Source organism: Physcomitrium patens, chromosome 1 (assembly GCF_059467195.1).
Source record: "Physcomitrium patens ecotype Gransden chromosome 1, ASM5946719v1, whole genome shotgun sequence".
Classification (NCBI taxonomy): Eukaryota; Viridiplantae; Streptophyta; class Bryopsida; order Funariales; family Funariaceae; genus Physcomitrium; species Physcomitrium patens.
In genome coordinates this window covers 7,978,798-7,993,685 of record NC_143410.1, presented here as the reverse complement: position 1 = coordinate 7,993,685, position 14,888 = coordinate 7,978,798, and the positions used below count along the sequence as shown (strand labels likewise).

The 14,888-nt window shown below is 39.6% G+C and overlaps 2 protein-coding genes and 2 long non-coding RNA genes across 10 annotated transcripts; 2 read left to right on the top strand and 2 right to left on the bottom strand.

Annotated features, from left to right (window-relative positions):
• Positions 1-5,569: 5,569 nt before the first annotated feature.
• LOC149989856 (uncharacterized) lies at positions 5,570-6,180 on the bottom strand. The gene is made up of 2 exons (XR_016502307.1): positions 6,097-6,180; positions 5,570-5,948 (listed from the first exon to the last, which is right to left on the bottom strand). It is a non-coding gene; the product is annotated as an uncharacterized LOC149989856 (long non-coding RNA).
• A 162-nt stretch (positions 6,181-6,342) lies between these two features.
• Positions 6,343-9,877, top strand: LOC112284865 (tRNA(His) guanylyltransferase 2). 5 transcript variants are annotated; one of them, XM_090249249.1, is made up of 9 exons: positions 6,464-6,602; positions 7,146-7,474; positions 7,607-7,738; positions 7,976-8,020; positions 8,101-8,134; positions 8,297-8,466; positions 8,808-8,893; positions 9,211-9,318; positions 9,404-9,877. In XM_090249249.1, exons 3-9 carry the CDS (start codon positions 7,666-7,668, stop codon positions 9,533-9,535), a joined length of 648 nt encoding a protein of 215 aa, XP_090105375.1. In that variant the 5' UTR covers positions 6,464-6,602; positions 7,146-7,474; positions 7,607-7,665; the 3' UTR covers positions 9,536-9,877. The 5 variants fall into 5 exon arrangements, with proteins under 5 accessions (XP_024380983.1, XP_090105381.1, XP_024380966.1 ...); XM_024525215.3 differs by lacking the exon at positions 8,101-8,134 and having other exon boundaries at positions 6,343-6,473; XM_090249255.1 differs by having other exon boundaries at positions 6,370-7,474.
• Positions 9,878-10,110: 233 nt separating this feature from the next.
• Positions 10,111-10,941, bottom strand: LOC149989855 (uncharacterized). Its single transcript, XR_016502305.1, has 2 exons — positions 10,680-10,941; positions 10,111-10,470 (listed from the first exon to the last, which is right to left on the bottom strand). It is a non-coding gene; the product is annotated as an uncharacterized LOC149989855 (long non-coding RNA).
• Positions 10,942-11,625: 684 nt separating this feature from the next.
• LOC112284856 (uncharacterized) lies at positions 11,626-14,653 on the top strand. Of its 3 annotated transcripts, none has more exons than XM_024525186.3 (2): positions 11,626-11,804; positions 12,240-14,653. In XM_024525186.3, exon 2 carries the CDS (start codon positions 12,307-12,309, stop codon positions 14,215-14,217), a length of 1,911 nt encoding a protein of 636 aa, XP_024380954.1. In that variant the 5' UTR covers positions 11,626-11,804; positions 12,240-12,306; the 3' UTR covers positions 14,218-14,653. The 3 variants fall into 3 exon arrangements, with proteins under 3 accessions (XP_024380954.1, XP_024380944.1, XP_090105365.1); XM_024525176.3 differs by having other exon boundaries at positions 11,644-11,785; XM_090249239.1 differs by lacking the exon at positions 11,626-11,804 and adding an exon at positions 11,966-12,011.
• The last annotated feature ends 235 nt before the right edge of the window (positions 14,654-14,888 follow it).

Genomic DNA, 14,888 nt, shown 5'->3' with positions numbered 1-14,888 from the left:
TTGTTCGGGGTTCTCTGTAACGTCTAGAGACCTACCGGCTGGGGCAAAAAAAAAGACTTCGACAAGCAGTCGAAGAGCATCCGTATAGATTTACGGTACATTGTTGCAGTCGTTTATATTCCAGCAGTCAAAAACTGATAGACTGCTTGACTATCGCCGAATCTCCATACTACCTTCTACAGCCAGACGCCCAGCGCGTTCTCGAGCAGGAAAGCACATAATACGACACCGGAGTCAATGAAGATCCATCCTTTATTCCACGTGTCTCTTCTTGAATTATATAAGACAGTGGATATACAAGGAAGAAGACAAATGCCACCGCCTCCTATAGAAGTAGATAATAATGAAGAATTTGAGGTGGAAGAGATATTAGACTCAAGGCGGCGTCGGAATAAGCTGGAATATCTTTTTCATTGGCGCGGATATGATATTAGTGAACGCACATGGGAGCCATCCAGGAATCTAGCAAATGCATCAGCTAAAGTCAAAGTTTTTCATCAACGACATCCATCAAAACCAAGATGAAAATCTCTCTTATAAAAGAGACAAGATTGAGGCAAGATAACATTCAATTTCCTATCCTTGTTTGTAACTTCTTTACATTTGTGACGCTAATTAGATGGAGAGCCAACAACCAGCGGATTCAACTCAAGAACCTTCGTCTGCTGACCTGCCGGACGAGACATTACGATTGTCACAACCTTCAAGACGATGCAATCGAGATGAAGATCTTCAAGAACGATATGTTCTTCCTCGAATAGATAGTGAGATACAACGCGTTTGGTATCACGATTTGGGAAGGGACTCTCGATGTTTGGTGATTTTGCTAGAGGTAGGAACAACTCCTGATGGTGTTCCGAATATTCTATTCGAAGGAAGTTACGAAGGCCTCAACAATGATCAAATAACTGGGTGGTCTTGTCGCCCTGGTATGGGACACTACCGATGGTTGAGAGGCCCTATCAATCATCTTCGAAGAGAACAGAGATCAGAGTATGTGGCGAATACAATTCGTCGCATCATAGATTTCTCCAACATATGATGACCGCTCCTCGTGGAACTCGTCTCTAGAAGAGGGGGTAATGTCACGGCCATAATCATGTAAGCTAATAATTACATATAGAAATAGGTAGAAGTAAGTAAAAGTAGATAAAAGTAAGTTAATTCTATAATATTTAATATAGAAGCTTCCTAGAAACTTCCTAGACGCTGCTTTGACTTCATAGGTGTCTTTAATTGACTTTTTGGATTAGAAACGTGGTCAACAAGTTGGCCATGTGCCACACATGTTGTTAGCTTGAAGATCAAGCTAACTATGTGGCCCACACGTAGAAAAACTTGCCTTATAAGTCAAGGCATGTATCCTACAAAGTCAACACATATTGGAGGTCCTATAGAACGTCGCCACGTAGCCCCTAGTTAGATAGTATATATAGAGACAAGAGTGAAGGCTTCTTCACTCTTGTCAACTCCTTTCTTGCTTCTAGTCTAGTTTCAAGGGTCTCTAGTTTTCTTGTCTTTTGGCAATAGCCATTCTAGTTTCTCTTTTCAATATACATACTTATTATTCATATTTTGTTACTTTTCTTTGAGTGAAGGCTTACTTGTCTGAACTATTTTTTCATCGAGTTCTTGTCCTTGACATTACGTCGTCTTGAAAGTTGTGACAATTATAATGTCTCATCTACTAAGTCTGCAAACAATAGTTCTTGAGTTGAATTTTCTAGTTATTGGTTCTCCATCTTCTTAGTACCATAAATATATAAAAATTACAAATAAGAATAGAAGATAGAATGTTATCTTTTTTGAATTTTATTTCTTTTATAATAAAAATTTAATATTCTTCATCTTGATTTTGATGGATATTATTAATGAAAAATATCAACTTTCTTTGCTATATTTATAAAAAAAATTAGTAGCTCCCATATGAATTTAGTAATATCATATTTGTACTAATAAATAAAATATTTCAACCTATTTTGGCATCACCTAGAGTCTAAGACTTCTTCTACTTTAAATTTTTATTATTATCTACTTCTATAGGAAGAAGTGGTATTTGTCTTCTTCTTGAGTTATTCATTGTCTTATATGGCTCAAGAAGAGACTTATGGAATATATGATAGATCTTGTCATTAATGTGAAATTTAAGTTGTTTCTTGTGATAGGCATCCACATTGATCTTCTATCATTCTTGAACTTTTATTAGTTGTATCTTTATTGTTTTATGTAATTCAAATAATCAATTTGTCAAATCTTTTGCAATAGGATTATAATCTTTTAAAAATTTAAAAATATCAAATTATGGATGATAATTATAATTATTAAAATAAATTATTTATTATATCGAAGAATTTATTGTATTATTATATATAAACTCTAGCAATGGCAAAAGAGTCGACCAATCATCTTGTTGGTAGTTAATGATACACTTCAAATCTTTTTAAAAAATTTAATTTACACACTTTATTTATCAATTAGTTTGAGGATAGAAAATTAAAGATAGTTTTATATCTACCTTTAGAATCTTCAAAAGAATTTTTTAAGATATTAATATAAATTGAGTCCTCTTATCTAATATAATATTTCTTGATAATCCATTATAGTAATAAATATTATCAATAAAAAACTTATTTATTTTTTCACATGTGATAGATTTTATACATAATAAAAATATTCTATCCTAGTAAAACAATATATTATTATGAATATAAAAATCATAAGAACCTAAGACTTGAAGATTTGCAATAGAATTGATAGAAATAAAAAAAACCATAGTTATTTTGGAATAGATAATGGCTAAAAAAATCTATAAATTAGATAACAACGAGTTCTTAATCTTAAAAAAATATCACATGATTGTACAAAGTCTTTGATCGATGTCTACGGTAGAGGTCACGATTTTTTTTTTTTTTAATATTAACTCCAAAGTCTTGTTGTATCCAAAATATTTGGTTGGTGGAAGTTGTGATGAACTTGAAGAACATGTAATTGTATTGTGTCTTTTGGAATATATAATTATTTCTCAAAATAGAGTAGATTATTCTTGAATTCAAATTTAGATGTATTATGAGACTTAGAAGAATTATTTTTAATATCATAATGCTTTGTCTTTAAGAGAATTATTCTTTGTTGATCAAAAGTTGTATTTTCTTCTATTAGTGCATGATAAGAATGTCTAAAAGAACATTTGATAAATATTATTGTTTTTTTAATTGATAAGTGAACTTCAAATCAATTCTTGATAAAGACATGCTCTAATAAGCTTAGTAATGATTCAAAACACGTGATGCCATAAAATACTTGAAATTCTTGTGATTTGTATATAGAATATTTATACTAAAAATGTATTCTAGATAATGATGTCATTCTTAAAATGAATCTATAATTACAAAAATTTCTTTTTTATAGATCTTGTAGTTGATCTTAGTTGTTGAAGATTTTTTATAATAGAAAGCTATTGGATAGAATTTGTTATCTCCTTCCATTTGTGACAACACTGCACCTATAGCAAAGTCTGATGTATTTGTTTCCATAAAGAATGCCTTGAAGAAGTCAATATAATATAAGATTGGTGTTGAAATAAATATTAAATTTTAGGCTTCAAAACATGCTTCAGCTTTTTTGCAATACTCAAGTTTGTCTTTACATGTCAAACATGTAAGAAGAGTCACAGCTTGAAAAAAATTCTTGATGAAGATCCAATAATATAGGGCAAATTTCAAAAATCATTGATATTACTTATTATTTTTGTAACTTTCTAATCTATGATAATTTGAATTTTCTTAGAATCCATTTATTTTATTATAGATCTTAACTTGAATTAATTAATCAAGAAATCTTAATATAAAAGATAGAAGATATCTATTCTTAATGATCATCTTTTTAAATCCTTGATAATCTAGACATCCACAGTGATCTAACTTTCTTCTTTTCAAATAAGATAGGAGTTCTTATTAGAGATTTTGAATGGCATATAAAATCCTTGGCCAAATTTTGATCAATATACACTTTGAATTCAACTAAGTCATTTTGCAATAAACTATAGATTGATCCAAATGGCTATTGAGTTTTCTCTTGAAGATCATTTACGCAATGATAGGGATAATGTTTTAGAAGAATATCTGAATTTTTCTTTTCAAAAATACCTCGATAATCTTGATATTGGCTTGGAATGCCACTTGAAGTCTTTTCACCATAAAAAAACATGTGTGGCATAAATAATATAAGATGATCTTTCTTTTGCAGCATCTAGAGAAACTATTGCACATAAAAATACAAGTTTGGTTGAACAAGACTTTTGACTTAGTTGACAAAATTCTTAATTACTTTATTAGATAAGGTAGAGCATTTAAGCATTCAAGGTAGAACACGATTCTATAAACATAATAAGAAAGGATTAAAATTTTAAAAAAAATGATTCATAAGCAAAAAAAAAAAAAAAAAAAAAGAAAAGAAGAAGATATACCAAAATCCAAAAGATTATAATGAAATGATAAGTTTGGAGGACTTTACTAAAAAGAATAGTTTTTTACAAATTGTAACAAACCTTGAAAGACCAACTGAAAAATACAAAGAAAGAATGATGTGTTTTCTAAGTATTGCTTGGAATTAATAAAAATATATATCAGGGTAGAATGACCTATTAAGAATGTTGAATACGGTATGATGAACTCTTCAGTTCTTCAGCAAAGAAATAATCTACCAACCGATGATATATACTCAAATTGCCTTTATTTGTAAAAAGCATGTAAGGACTTTTCAAGTACATTTTATTCTTGATAAGTACTAAATTGGGGTTGTAATATGATTGGTGTTGTCATATGAGAAACAATATGACAATTCAGTGGGCATCTAGTTTGGAGGTTTGAGGTTGTGGTGGCAAAGAGGTTGCGGACACTTGTGCTGACATAAGTAATTAGGATGATAAATTTTGTTGGGTCGAAATGCATGTAAAATCCCATACAGGCCGGTGATATTATCTAGACAGGGAAACTTGTGACAACAGACTATCCAAACTGCTAATTACGACATGAGTACATAAAAAAGGACCTCACTCGGGACAGGGTAACAAATATGTACAGGACAAAATGGTGAAGGGACAGCCCAACACACATCGCGCCTGAAGCACTAAATATCGACTACCTTTACGAGGAGCTGCGTCATTACAAGCACAAGTATCGCTCATTCAGCACCAGATACCAGAAGCCTTCCTAGGTTAACCAAGTCTGCTATTGCGATGCAGTAAGACCACTAATTTTTAGCACTGCAATATGTATAATATAACTTCAGGGATATCCAATCTCCGATTATGACTCGACAATTCACATTTAACTCTCATGTCTATGTCATTGAGGAGCGACTAGCAAAGGGTGGCAGGAAGGAAACTTGCCGTGCAGCAAGAACTCAAATTCAGAAAGAACGCATCATATTTGACATCAAGATTAATACCATCATCTGCAGACATCACAGGAAAATCATACCTACTTGGCTTTCAGCGACCAAAAGTGGTCAAGTACAGACAATCAACATGGCATCATTTCAGTCCGCCCGTCTGCGATGAGTCATCATAAAGCCGAAGTGTGAATCATTAAAGATAAGCACACGATAAGACACACATGCACAACAGAAGTGTGAGGAGGAACATTTGACCACGGAGCCACCAAAAACTCCAGGTTGGTAAGATCCATCTCGTCATAGTTCTAGCGTTCTCATTTAACACCGAAAGCATTCTCTGGACGAGCACCTCAAAAATGAGACTCGTCACGCTCAAGTGCTGGTAAAGAACGCACAGCATCTCCCAAACACAATGCTCAGACATTGATACGACGCTTCAGCACTGGCAGCCTCTGCTGCCCTTGGGAGCCCAGCCATAAATTGCTTTTCGTCGTTACAGCATACCAAGACCCTCTAAGAACCGAAAGACATCACTGCCAGGCTAGCACCAGAAACTGCACCAACAATACCTTCTGATTGTCAACGAGACATGCAAAGTACTCATGCGCCGATAACGTAACATTTAACTACACAAATGAAACCATCGCTGTGAGATCCCTAAACGATCAACCTATGAAAAGTGAACCACGACAACAAGGTCACCTTAACAAAGCCTACGATTGTTAAGACCAAGAGGCCTCCTGAAGCTTCCCGACACCCTTAAGCCGCAGCATGGATCTGTGAGAGACAGACAGATGTGAAATATATATATATATGCTCAATTCGGTGCCTATGGCCATGCTCCTTCCGCAGATGCTCACCTTTTGCCGCGCCCACCATCTCCTTTATTCATAAATTAGGGCTGACGCGGCTGTGCTTGACCTGTTCCGAATTGCATAGACGCGAGTGGGTCCCTGTTATGACAACTGATATTCTGCTTTGCTGGGGCGTTGATTGGTGAAGGTTGGTTAATTAGGGGGATTGAATTTGACTTAAAGATTTGTCGGAAGAGCTTGTTCCGTTGTAGCGGAGCTGTTTCGGTAAGTTGTGCGTATTGTTTTTATTAAGTGGGTTTTGGTTTGAGAAACTTGGAAGTTAGGATTTACGGCGCGTCCACCAGTCTGACAACGCAGATTTGGGTTTGTATCAGATGCCTCGTTCGTACGCATGTACTGCTCTAAACCTGCTGATTGTATCAACATTCTCAAATTGAATTGGCATTTAGTAGCTCCGATCATGCCTTTTCTTGAATGCTAGCTCGCTCTTACATTTGCTTGTATTAAGTTACACACTTGAGAATTATCTTGCGGCTAGTTTACGAGAATCTGTCTGGACAAGAGGGAATACCAGCAAATTCACCATGTACTGCTTGTACGAAGCTTGAGCTCTCAAATTACACTTCTATACGTGTCCTCTTCCGTCTCCTTGCTTATTGATGGATTTGCCTGTACTGGACATATGCTCTAAACCTGAGTCAAATTGGAAGTGCCTCACAATGAGAGTCGTTTCATACCCTACTTAAGAAGAGTGACTAACACAGAGGAATGAAGGCCAAAGGAAAGAAGATTAACACTCTTGCAGAACGAAATTCGCTCCTCCCGACCGTTAGTTGTATAAAAACTGTTGGAGGTCTAAGCACTTCCAGAATCTAGTGTCCATAATTGCGCCACCCAAATCCAATTCGAATTCTAAGTATGCGTTTTGAGTTGTAGGTCAAGAAGAACAGAACGCTAATGCCAGGATCAGATTACAAGCTTACTGATATGCGTCACTGAGCTGAGAAAAATACGGCTCAGACGATCGCTACATCTATTTGAGATATTGGGAGGAGGAGAAGGTGAAATTGCATTAGGTGGGCGGTAGTTTGAGTTAAGGGTCCAAGGGTTAGGTCGTGGAGGTGGTGAATTTGTATTACAAGGGTGTGGAGGGGAGCGAAGATGGCGAACAGCAAATACGAGTATGTGAAAGATTTTGAAGTCAATGACAACATACTGCCTCACACTTGGATTGTCATTCGCATTGACGGCCGTGCTTTTACTAAGTATGTCTTTCTAGGTTTAAACTCAGTTTTCATACCTATTTGACTTTATGTTTTTCACCTTTGCCATCTCGTGATCAAATACAATTGAAAGGACAAATGAACGTCTGGACGTTGGTCATGGCTGTTTGACAGGTTTTCGCAGGCTCACCAATTTCAGAAGCCCAATGACCTGCAAGCACTGCTGTTGATGAATGCTAGTGCAGTGGCTGTGGTGGAGGATTTGGCAGATGTTGTATTCGCATATGGCGTCAGCGACGAATACAGGTATGCATCTCTTGTGAGAATCTTAACATTTACGTATCTGTCTTCAAGCCTGACATTATTTTTCTTGATCTCTACCATACCTGGTGGCATAAATTGTGCATTTCTATCACAATGCTTCATCCGTATTAATGATATTATCTCGTTTGGATTTGTTTTAGACAATGAGAGACAATCATGTGATCTATCATCTCAAATTCTACTTATCTGAGGAAATTGCTGTCTTTGGCCTTGAAACAGCTTTGTGTTGCGGAAAACATCGACACTTTACCAACGGAGAGCCAGGTGCGTGTCTATTCGTGTATTTCAGTTTCATGTCAGCGTTCTGCTATGTTCGCTTCTAACTTCTGTAAAACACCTGACAGGTTTTGGTCTTAGCAGCTGCAACTTATTAATCAGGTGCAGCTAGCTTTCCAACAAGTTATGTATGCAGGGTATTAAGGATTTATTGTACAAGTATTTCCCAGGCTCTCAAGGACGTTCTGACTTTTGCAGACTTTTAGGTTTGTGGCATCAGCTAAATCTTAATTTGTGACATTAATTCTGTGTTACCTGTTGCAGCAAATTGATTTCTGTTATATGCTCACTATTCGCATCATCGTATGTAATGAACTGGGGCAAGTATTTCCCGGAAACTAAGTTGCAGTATGCCCCTGCCTTCGACGGAAGAGCTGTTTGCTACCCCTCTGAATCGATTCTTCGGGATTACCTCTCTTGGCGTCAAGTTGACTGTAATCATTCTCTCTTCAATAAGTACAGGGCTGGTTTCATTAGATCTGAATTCCGCCACAAAAGTTAGAATCTTGTTCTGGGGATATGTTTTTCTTCCTTGATTCACACAACCTGTATGTTACTACCCGTATGCAATTGCATTTCATAATGAACACTTTTGCTTAAATATAAGTGGGCTTGTCTTTGACGTTGTCTAGCTCCTGGTAAATACGGCATCTTCACATGTGGCATGGGTATTGTCTCACTTACAAGTATGTCATGTGTTCTTGTCCTAATTTGGACTAGCTAAATGATAGCTGAAGCATTAACATCTGCGGTTGTGTGAATTGGGGGTTGCCAGGCCACATCAACAATCAATACAACACTTGCTTCTGGAACCTTGTTGGTTCTGGTAAGAGCACTGCTGAATCTCAAAATATGTTGAAGGTAATTTCTGAATCGCAATTGAGCGTTGCTTTAATGGTCCAAAGTATAACTGTTAATTTGCTACGTTTCTGATAGGTGGTAAATTTGTTCTATTGATCATAATTGCCATTCCCCTAAGAGCTTATCATTTTAAGTCTTACGTTTGTCAGACTCAAATGAAGTACGAAAATGCAGGTAGTTTTTGTCATTCCTCAATCCCCTCTCAGGTTGCAGCATTCTTCGTAAGAAAACCGTTGTTGATCTTAAGCTTCTGTCTCAAGCTTTTTCTCTAATTGTTTGCTAACTTACAATAAGCACTCGATATTTTTGTCTTGCAGGGCACAACTGCGGATGTGAAGAACAATCTTTTGTTTGACACTTTCAAAATCAACTACAATGATTTACCACAAATATTTCGGAAGGGCTCCATCGTGTATAGAAAAAAGGTAGCCTCAGACGCTATGGTTGCATTTTACGAAGCCGAGATCACTGGTTCGTTCTAAATTGAAATTCTGTTTCTGGCCCTAGCAGGTTGAAAAGGTGGTGAAGGTGGAAGATGGTCAAGAGATCAAGAGACTTAGAAGCTGTGCTGTGGTTGAGCATGAAGACATCATTCGGGACAACTTTTGGACCCAATATCCTTACATACTCGGTGGGAAGTAGTCATGCAACCGCCTCTTCTTTTCAACAACTACAACCCACTTGAGTTCTGACTTTTATGAAACATTCTAAAATCAACTCTTCTTAGTGTGGAAAATCTGATTTCGCAATGATCCCTTGCTACTCCTTTTGAAGATTGGACCTTCGTTGAACCTTGTATTATGGTATACAGAATGTGTGGTTCTAACATATTTTTGCATGTTTTAAGATTTTGAAGTACAGAACTAGTAAAACTGTGTAAGGGAATGGTCGTAGATGAAACAACGGAGCTATTTTTTGCGTTGTACTTTTATCTTCTGTAAACCGCAACTCGTAAATTGATTGTGGATTTTATCAGTTGAGTAACCCGTGTGGTTTTATTGTTCATCTAAGTAATAACTAGTCCTGTTGAAGTTTCTGACATTAGAGGTGTTCCCTGCTATTTGTACTGCGACAGTAAGTGTGAAGCCCCGCGCAGGGTTATTACACTGTCTACAAGCCAGGGAGACATTTTGTGATAGATGGAATACACATAAAACCTCTTCACAAGAGTACAGACACAGCATTCAACTAGTGGATTGATACAACACATCAGAATGTCAGAGCAACACATCACATTCCTTGTCCTCTCTATTAGTGTACAGCAAGCCATTTCGTCCGACAAGTTTTACACCGAAGCCTTGCTCTTACGTTAGTAACGGAGCAAGGAATCGACAGGTAGACGGCACAGATAAGCTCCAACCTTACACTAACCACTCGTCGCACGAGAGCTATGCACTTCAGACTAAGAGAAGCACGACCACTTCAATGTGCAACATTAGCTCGGTGAAGCACACGAACTGAAATAGTGCGCATCAACTCAAACAATCCTCACTCAAACCGCACCCTCAGACGTACAGGTTACCATCACTTCTTGGTATCAAAGTTCTCCACAGAAGCACTCTTGGCCTATTTCAACGCTGTCACAGGTACAATCAGCGTAAACACAAGTAAACTCCTGTAACCACGGATCCGGCGTCAAGCAAACAAGACTTGATTTAGTTCGTCCACGATGGCCACCGAAACGGGACACAGGAACCACATACATGTCGATTCCATCGGCTTGATGAGCCATGGACGAAGCTAACCACGAGATTCTCACAGCCATGGTTTGAGTCCAGAATTATACCTCAAAGGCTCCCTTTCCCCGGAATAGCGCAACGGATTCAATCAACTGACCCCGTTCCAGAAAAAAATTCATGAAGGCATACGCGCCAGAAAAATGATGGACGAGCTCGGCGTCGGAGGACTCAGGTTTCCTCGGACGGCCATGGCCCACCGGTTCCTCCGGCTTCATCCTTGGCAACAAAACTTCCGCATCGACAACGCCAAGAGTGTGGCCCATGTTGTTCCTGCCCAGGTGGGAAAAGCACCCCCGATCCTCTACACCTGTTCGAACTACAGTCCCCGTATGTGCATTGTATTCCGTATTACGTTATATCGTATACGTGCGTGAACAAATTTGGAATTTGAGGATTACTCTCCCAAAGCCTGTGGATCACACGGACATCTTGAACTTTTTACATTCAAGATGTGAGATGGCCTTGACTTAGTTGCTATATAAATAATAGCTCCTCTAAACGAAAATATTATATTTTGTAAGCAGAATTCTAGACAATATTCTAAGTTGTTGTAAGTGTGTAATAGATAAAGAATACTAAACCTCAAAAACCAAATATTACGTACAATGTCAAATATGTGTACTTCGTGTATTGTCGAATATATTGCAATTCATATCACCAAGGGTCTATAAATATCAAGTGCTAACAGGTGGTGTGGGAAACCGTAATCGAAGTCAACCACAGTCCAAATGGTGAAAAAAAGGCTGGGGTTCAGGTCCCGATTCCGGCGAAGAGACAAAGACAACATTACTGCCAAAGCCGATTCAGCTAGCCTGAATCCAGGTCACCAAAAGACCCACGAGATTCACCCCCGAAGATTCATCCATGTCACTAAAAACCTGTCAGCGCAGATTCACCAAAGAGATTCATCGCTCTTAACAGCCGACGAATCTCCCAGGTAGTGTGAAAGTTGACCTGTCTTGAATTACACCCTATTCTCACAGCGCAGTCTCGTGGGTTCTATCCGTAATTAGATGAAGTTCGACGATGAAGACTGAAGAGTGTGGCGCCCTTGGTAAGGGAAGGTTTCCGGGCCTGAGTGCTTCTGAAAAATGCGACGGAGCTCTCACCATCTCTGTGGCAGCGGATGAGGGTGGCGACCTTGAGTTCTGAGGTAGCGCCCAGCGAGAAATGTAATCGAAGTCCCCCTCGTTGGGCTCCGTTAGGGTGCCATGTGACCTGCAGTGTCTCTAGGATGTTGTCTGTGCACATTGCTGTAGCCTGTATGTGTGTGGCTATTTATTGCTTATTTTTTATTTTTTAAATGAAACTTTGCAGCGGCTGCAGAGATAGAGGAATTTGTGGAGAAAGTCTTGGCGTGCGTATTCCTGTTCTCATGGGTCAGCGTTGGTGTGTTTTGTAAGAGTTTGTCCAATTTTTGTGTCGGCTTGATGTTGGGTCTATCGACGAGACTATTCTGAATTCAAGGTTCAGATTGATATAATGGACGTCATTGAATTCGTGGGATTGTTGGCTTGCTATGGTAGTCCTGATAGCGTGTGGAGGGTCTGAGCGTTTGGGGATGATGCTGGGTCTTATGAAGAGTGTGGGTGTTTGTTTGCTCACAGAGCTGAGATAATTGTGGATGAGAAAACTAAATGAGTTCGCGGTGACGGAGCGTTATGTGATTTGAGAATGCCGAGTTTTAAGATGGACAAGAAGGAAAACCTTGGGGTGGTAGAAGCGCTGAGAGTGGCGGAGAGAGAGGCAGCGAGTTTTGGAAGCAAGGCAGATGTGTCTGAAGTCTTGGAGTACGCGGAGAAAGAAATTCGGAGGGGGAGTTTGAAATCGCTGTGGCAAGATGCTGCCGAGTTTGGGGTTAAAGATGAAGAATACCAGACGATTTTTGAAGTGCAGCAATTACGGGTGAGTGCTGTCTTAGGGGTGGATCGGACGTATCATGGGCACGTAGTCGGTCATGCGTTGGTCCGAGCTGCTGAGGGCGGGTATCCGCAAATTGTGATGAAGCTGCGTAAAGGGCTAGCCGAGCTTAAGTGCTCCGTGCTAACTCCGAGATTTATGAGCTTTGCCATTTTGACCGCCGTCGAGTGCGGCAACTACGAGGTAGTTCAGGAGCTACTGCACACGACCACCTTTTCCATGTTAGCATTAATGGGCTATGAGTTGTCCAAGTGCAAGGACGGCGGATATCCTTATATGCGCGCCCGATTAACAACCTCTTGGATTAAGAATGTGGCTAAGGTGAAATCTCTCCTGCCTTCTGCCACGCCCGCCTTGAATTCCGAAACCTTGGAGCTGAAGGCCTGGAATTTCGACGAGGAGTCCATCCATGACGCATGCAGAGCATGCTATCAGAACTACTGTGTATGGAGGTTTCTGATAATAGCTGTATGCAATGGTCATGGGGCAGTGGTGCAGGAGCTTCTCATGAAGAGCGATGACTGTATCGCCCGTCCCATTGAAAGCATGCGAGGTGCACTAGCCGAGGAGATACCGCAAGTCTCTGAGCTTCAAGTATTAAAAGGTCGCATTGTAGAAAAATTATCCAGTATTGGTATGAAGGTTGCGGCAAAGCTTGGTCGTGATATCATACTGTATGCTCTCTACAACGCGATGGAGAAGACATCCGCGTTATCGAACGAGTCAAACGATGAGGTGAAACTCTGGAGGTGCACCAGTCGGTCCCAGTTCGGTGTCTGGGAGGTATTTATGGATGTGCCAGTTTTGCTCATGGAGCTTGAAACCTCATATCAAAACACGGAGGAATTGAAGCAGCTTATGCGGCCTTACCACTATATCAAGCCTATCATACCGCAGTTGATGAAGCTCAATATCCAGCTAAAGGTTCTCATCGACATTCAACCTAACTACATTGAGGTGACGATCGGCATCAATCATGTCCGCGTGACGGTAGACAATCAGATGTGGGAGGAGAAGAGGACTGGTCATTTTCCTACTTTCATCTCATTGGCAATCACTCCTGTGACGCCCACAATGACCTCTGTCAGCATGACAGCCTCCTCGTCGAATATGGTGATGAAAGTTGGAGTGGCCGAGCAGGTCCGTCTGTCGGTTCAAACTAGATTGAAGGCTGCACCAACTGCCACTGTGGGTATACAATTTGCAAAATCTACCATGTCCAAAATTGACGGGAAGCCTTGGAGAATGGAGCAGCTCCCTACGTCTGGTGATCAGGGAGGCCGATTCAACTGGAACTTGTCCACTTGGCATGGGCAAGCCTTTGATCGCCGGAACCCTATGTTGCAAGAAACGAAGAAGTCGATATGGCAGTTTGGGAAACGGTCGCCAATCAATCCGTTAGCGGTTTTACCACTTGGTACAAATGGCGGTGTCCATTTCACCGGAACAGAGTACGATGACACTCTCTCTTGGAGGTTTCCTAAAGAACTCGAGAACACAGACGCGCTTTTCAACGTTGAGGGCGTTGTCCACACCACTTACATCACCCAGGACACGTTCTGGGAGACTCGGATGGTGCCCTTTGAGCTGCAGGTGGAGCAAAAGCTGGAGCCGTGTGGTGATGCCCTGGGGGCAGACAAGAAGAAGAAGAAAAAGAAGAAGTAGATCTGTACCCAATATGCTTGTACTGAACTGGATTTTCTCAACGCCAGGCACTCATTGTGTGAGCTGTCTGCAGACGTGTGGTGTCTCTGTTAGCTAGCATCTCTAGATTACTGTGTACCTAGGCTGGAGCCGCTCTTGGCTGTTCCTGAAAGGCCCTGTTTCCATAGCTATTCTGCAGCTGTTTTCATAGCTGATTGCTCTTTGTTCCTTTTCCTCGTGCTGAAGGGGCTGTCGCTAAAGGATTTGAGCAGTTGAAAAAGGGTGCGTACAGCTGCTTCTTTTTCAGCAATCTTTAATGACAAGTCGAATTTGCACAACATAAGATATCTAGAATGGAGAAATGTTCTTAGTGTATAGCATAGTACTTAGGATAAAAAGTGTACAACAATAATTATTCATGAATCAAAATTCTCGTCAGAGCAAGCATTGAATCCAACACTGGACCCGGATTCTTTTATTAAAGGTAAACGGGGATTGATGATATGGTTAGACTAATTGGTAGTATATGGAAACCCATTGTGATCTCTTAATTATTGTACATGCACCTTTGCATTTGCATACTGAAAGCGGTTTTTCTCAGTTTTCAGCTTTCCAGCAAGATATTGCTACAAGACGTATGCTAACTGGTACAATTCAAACACTTATTCTACACATTTAGAAGACGTCTCACA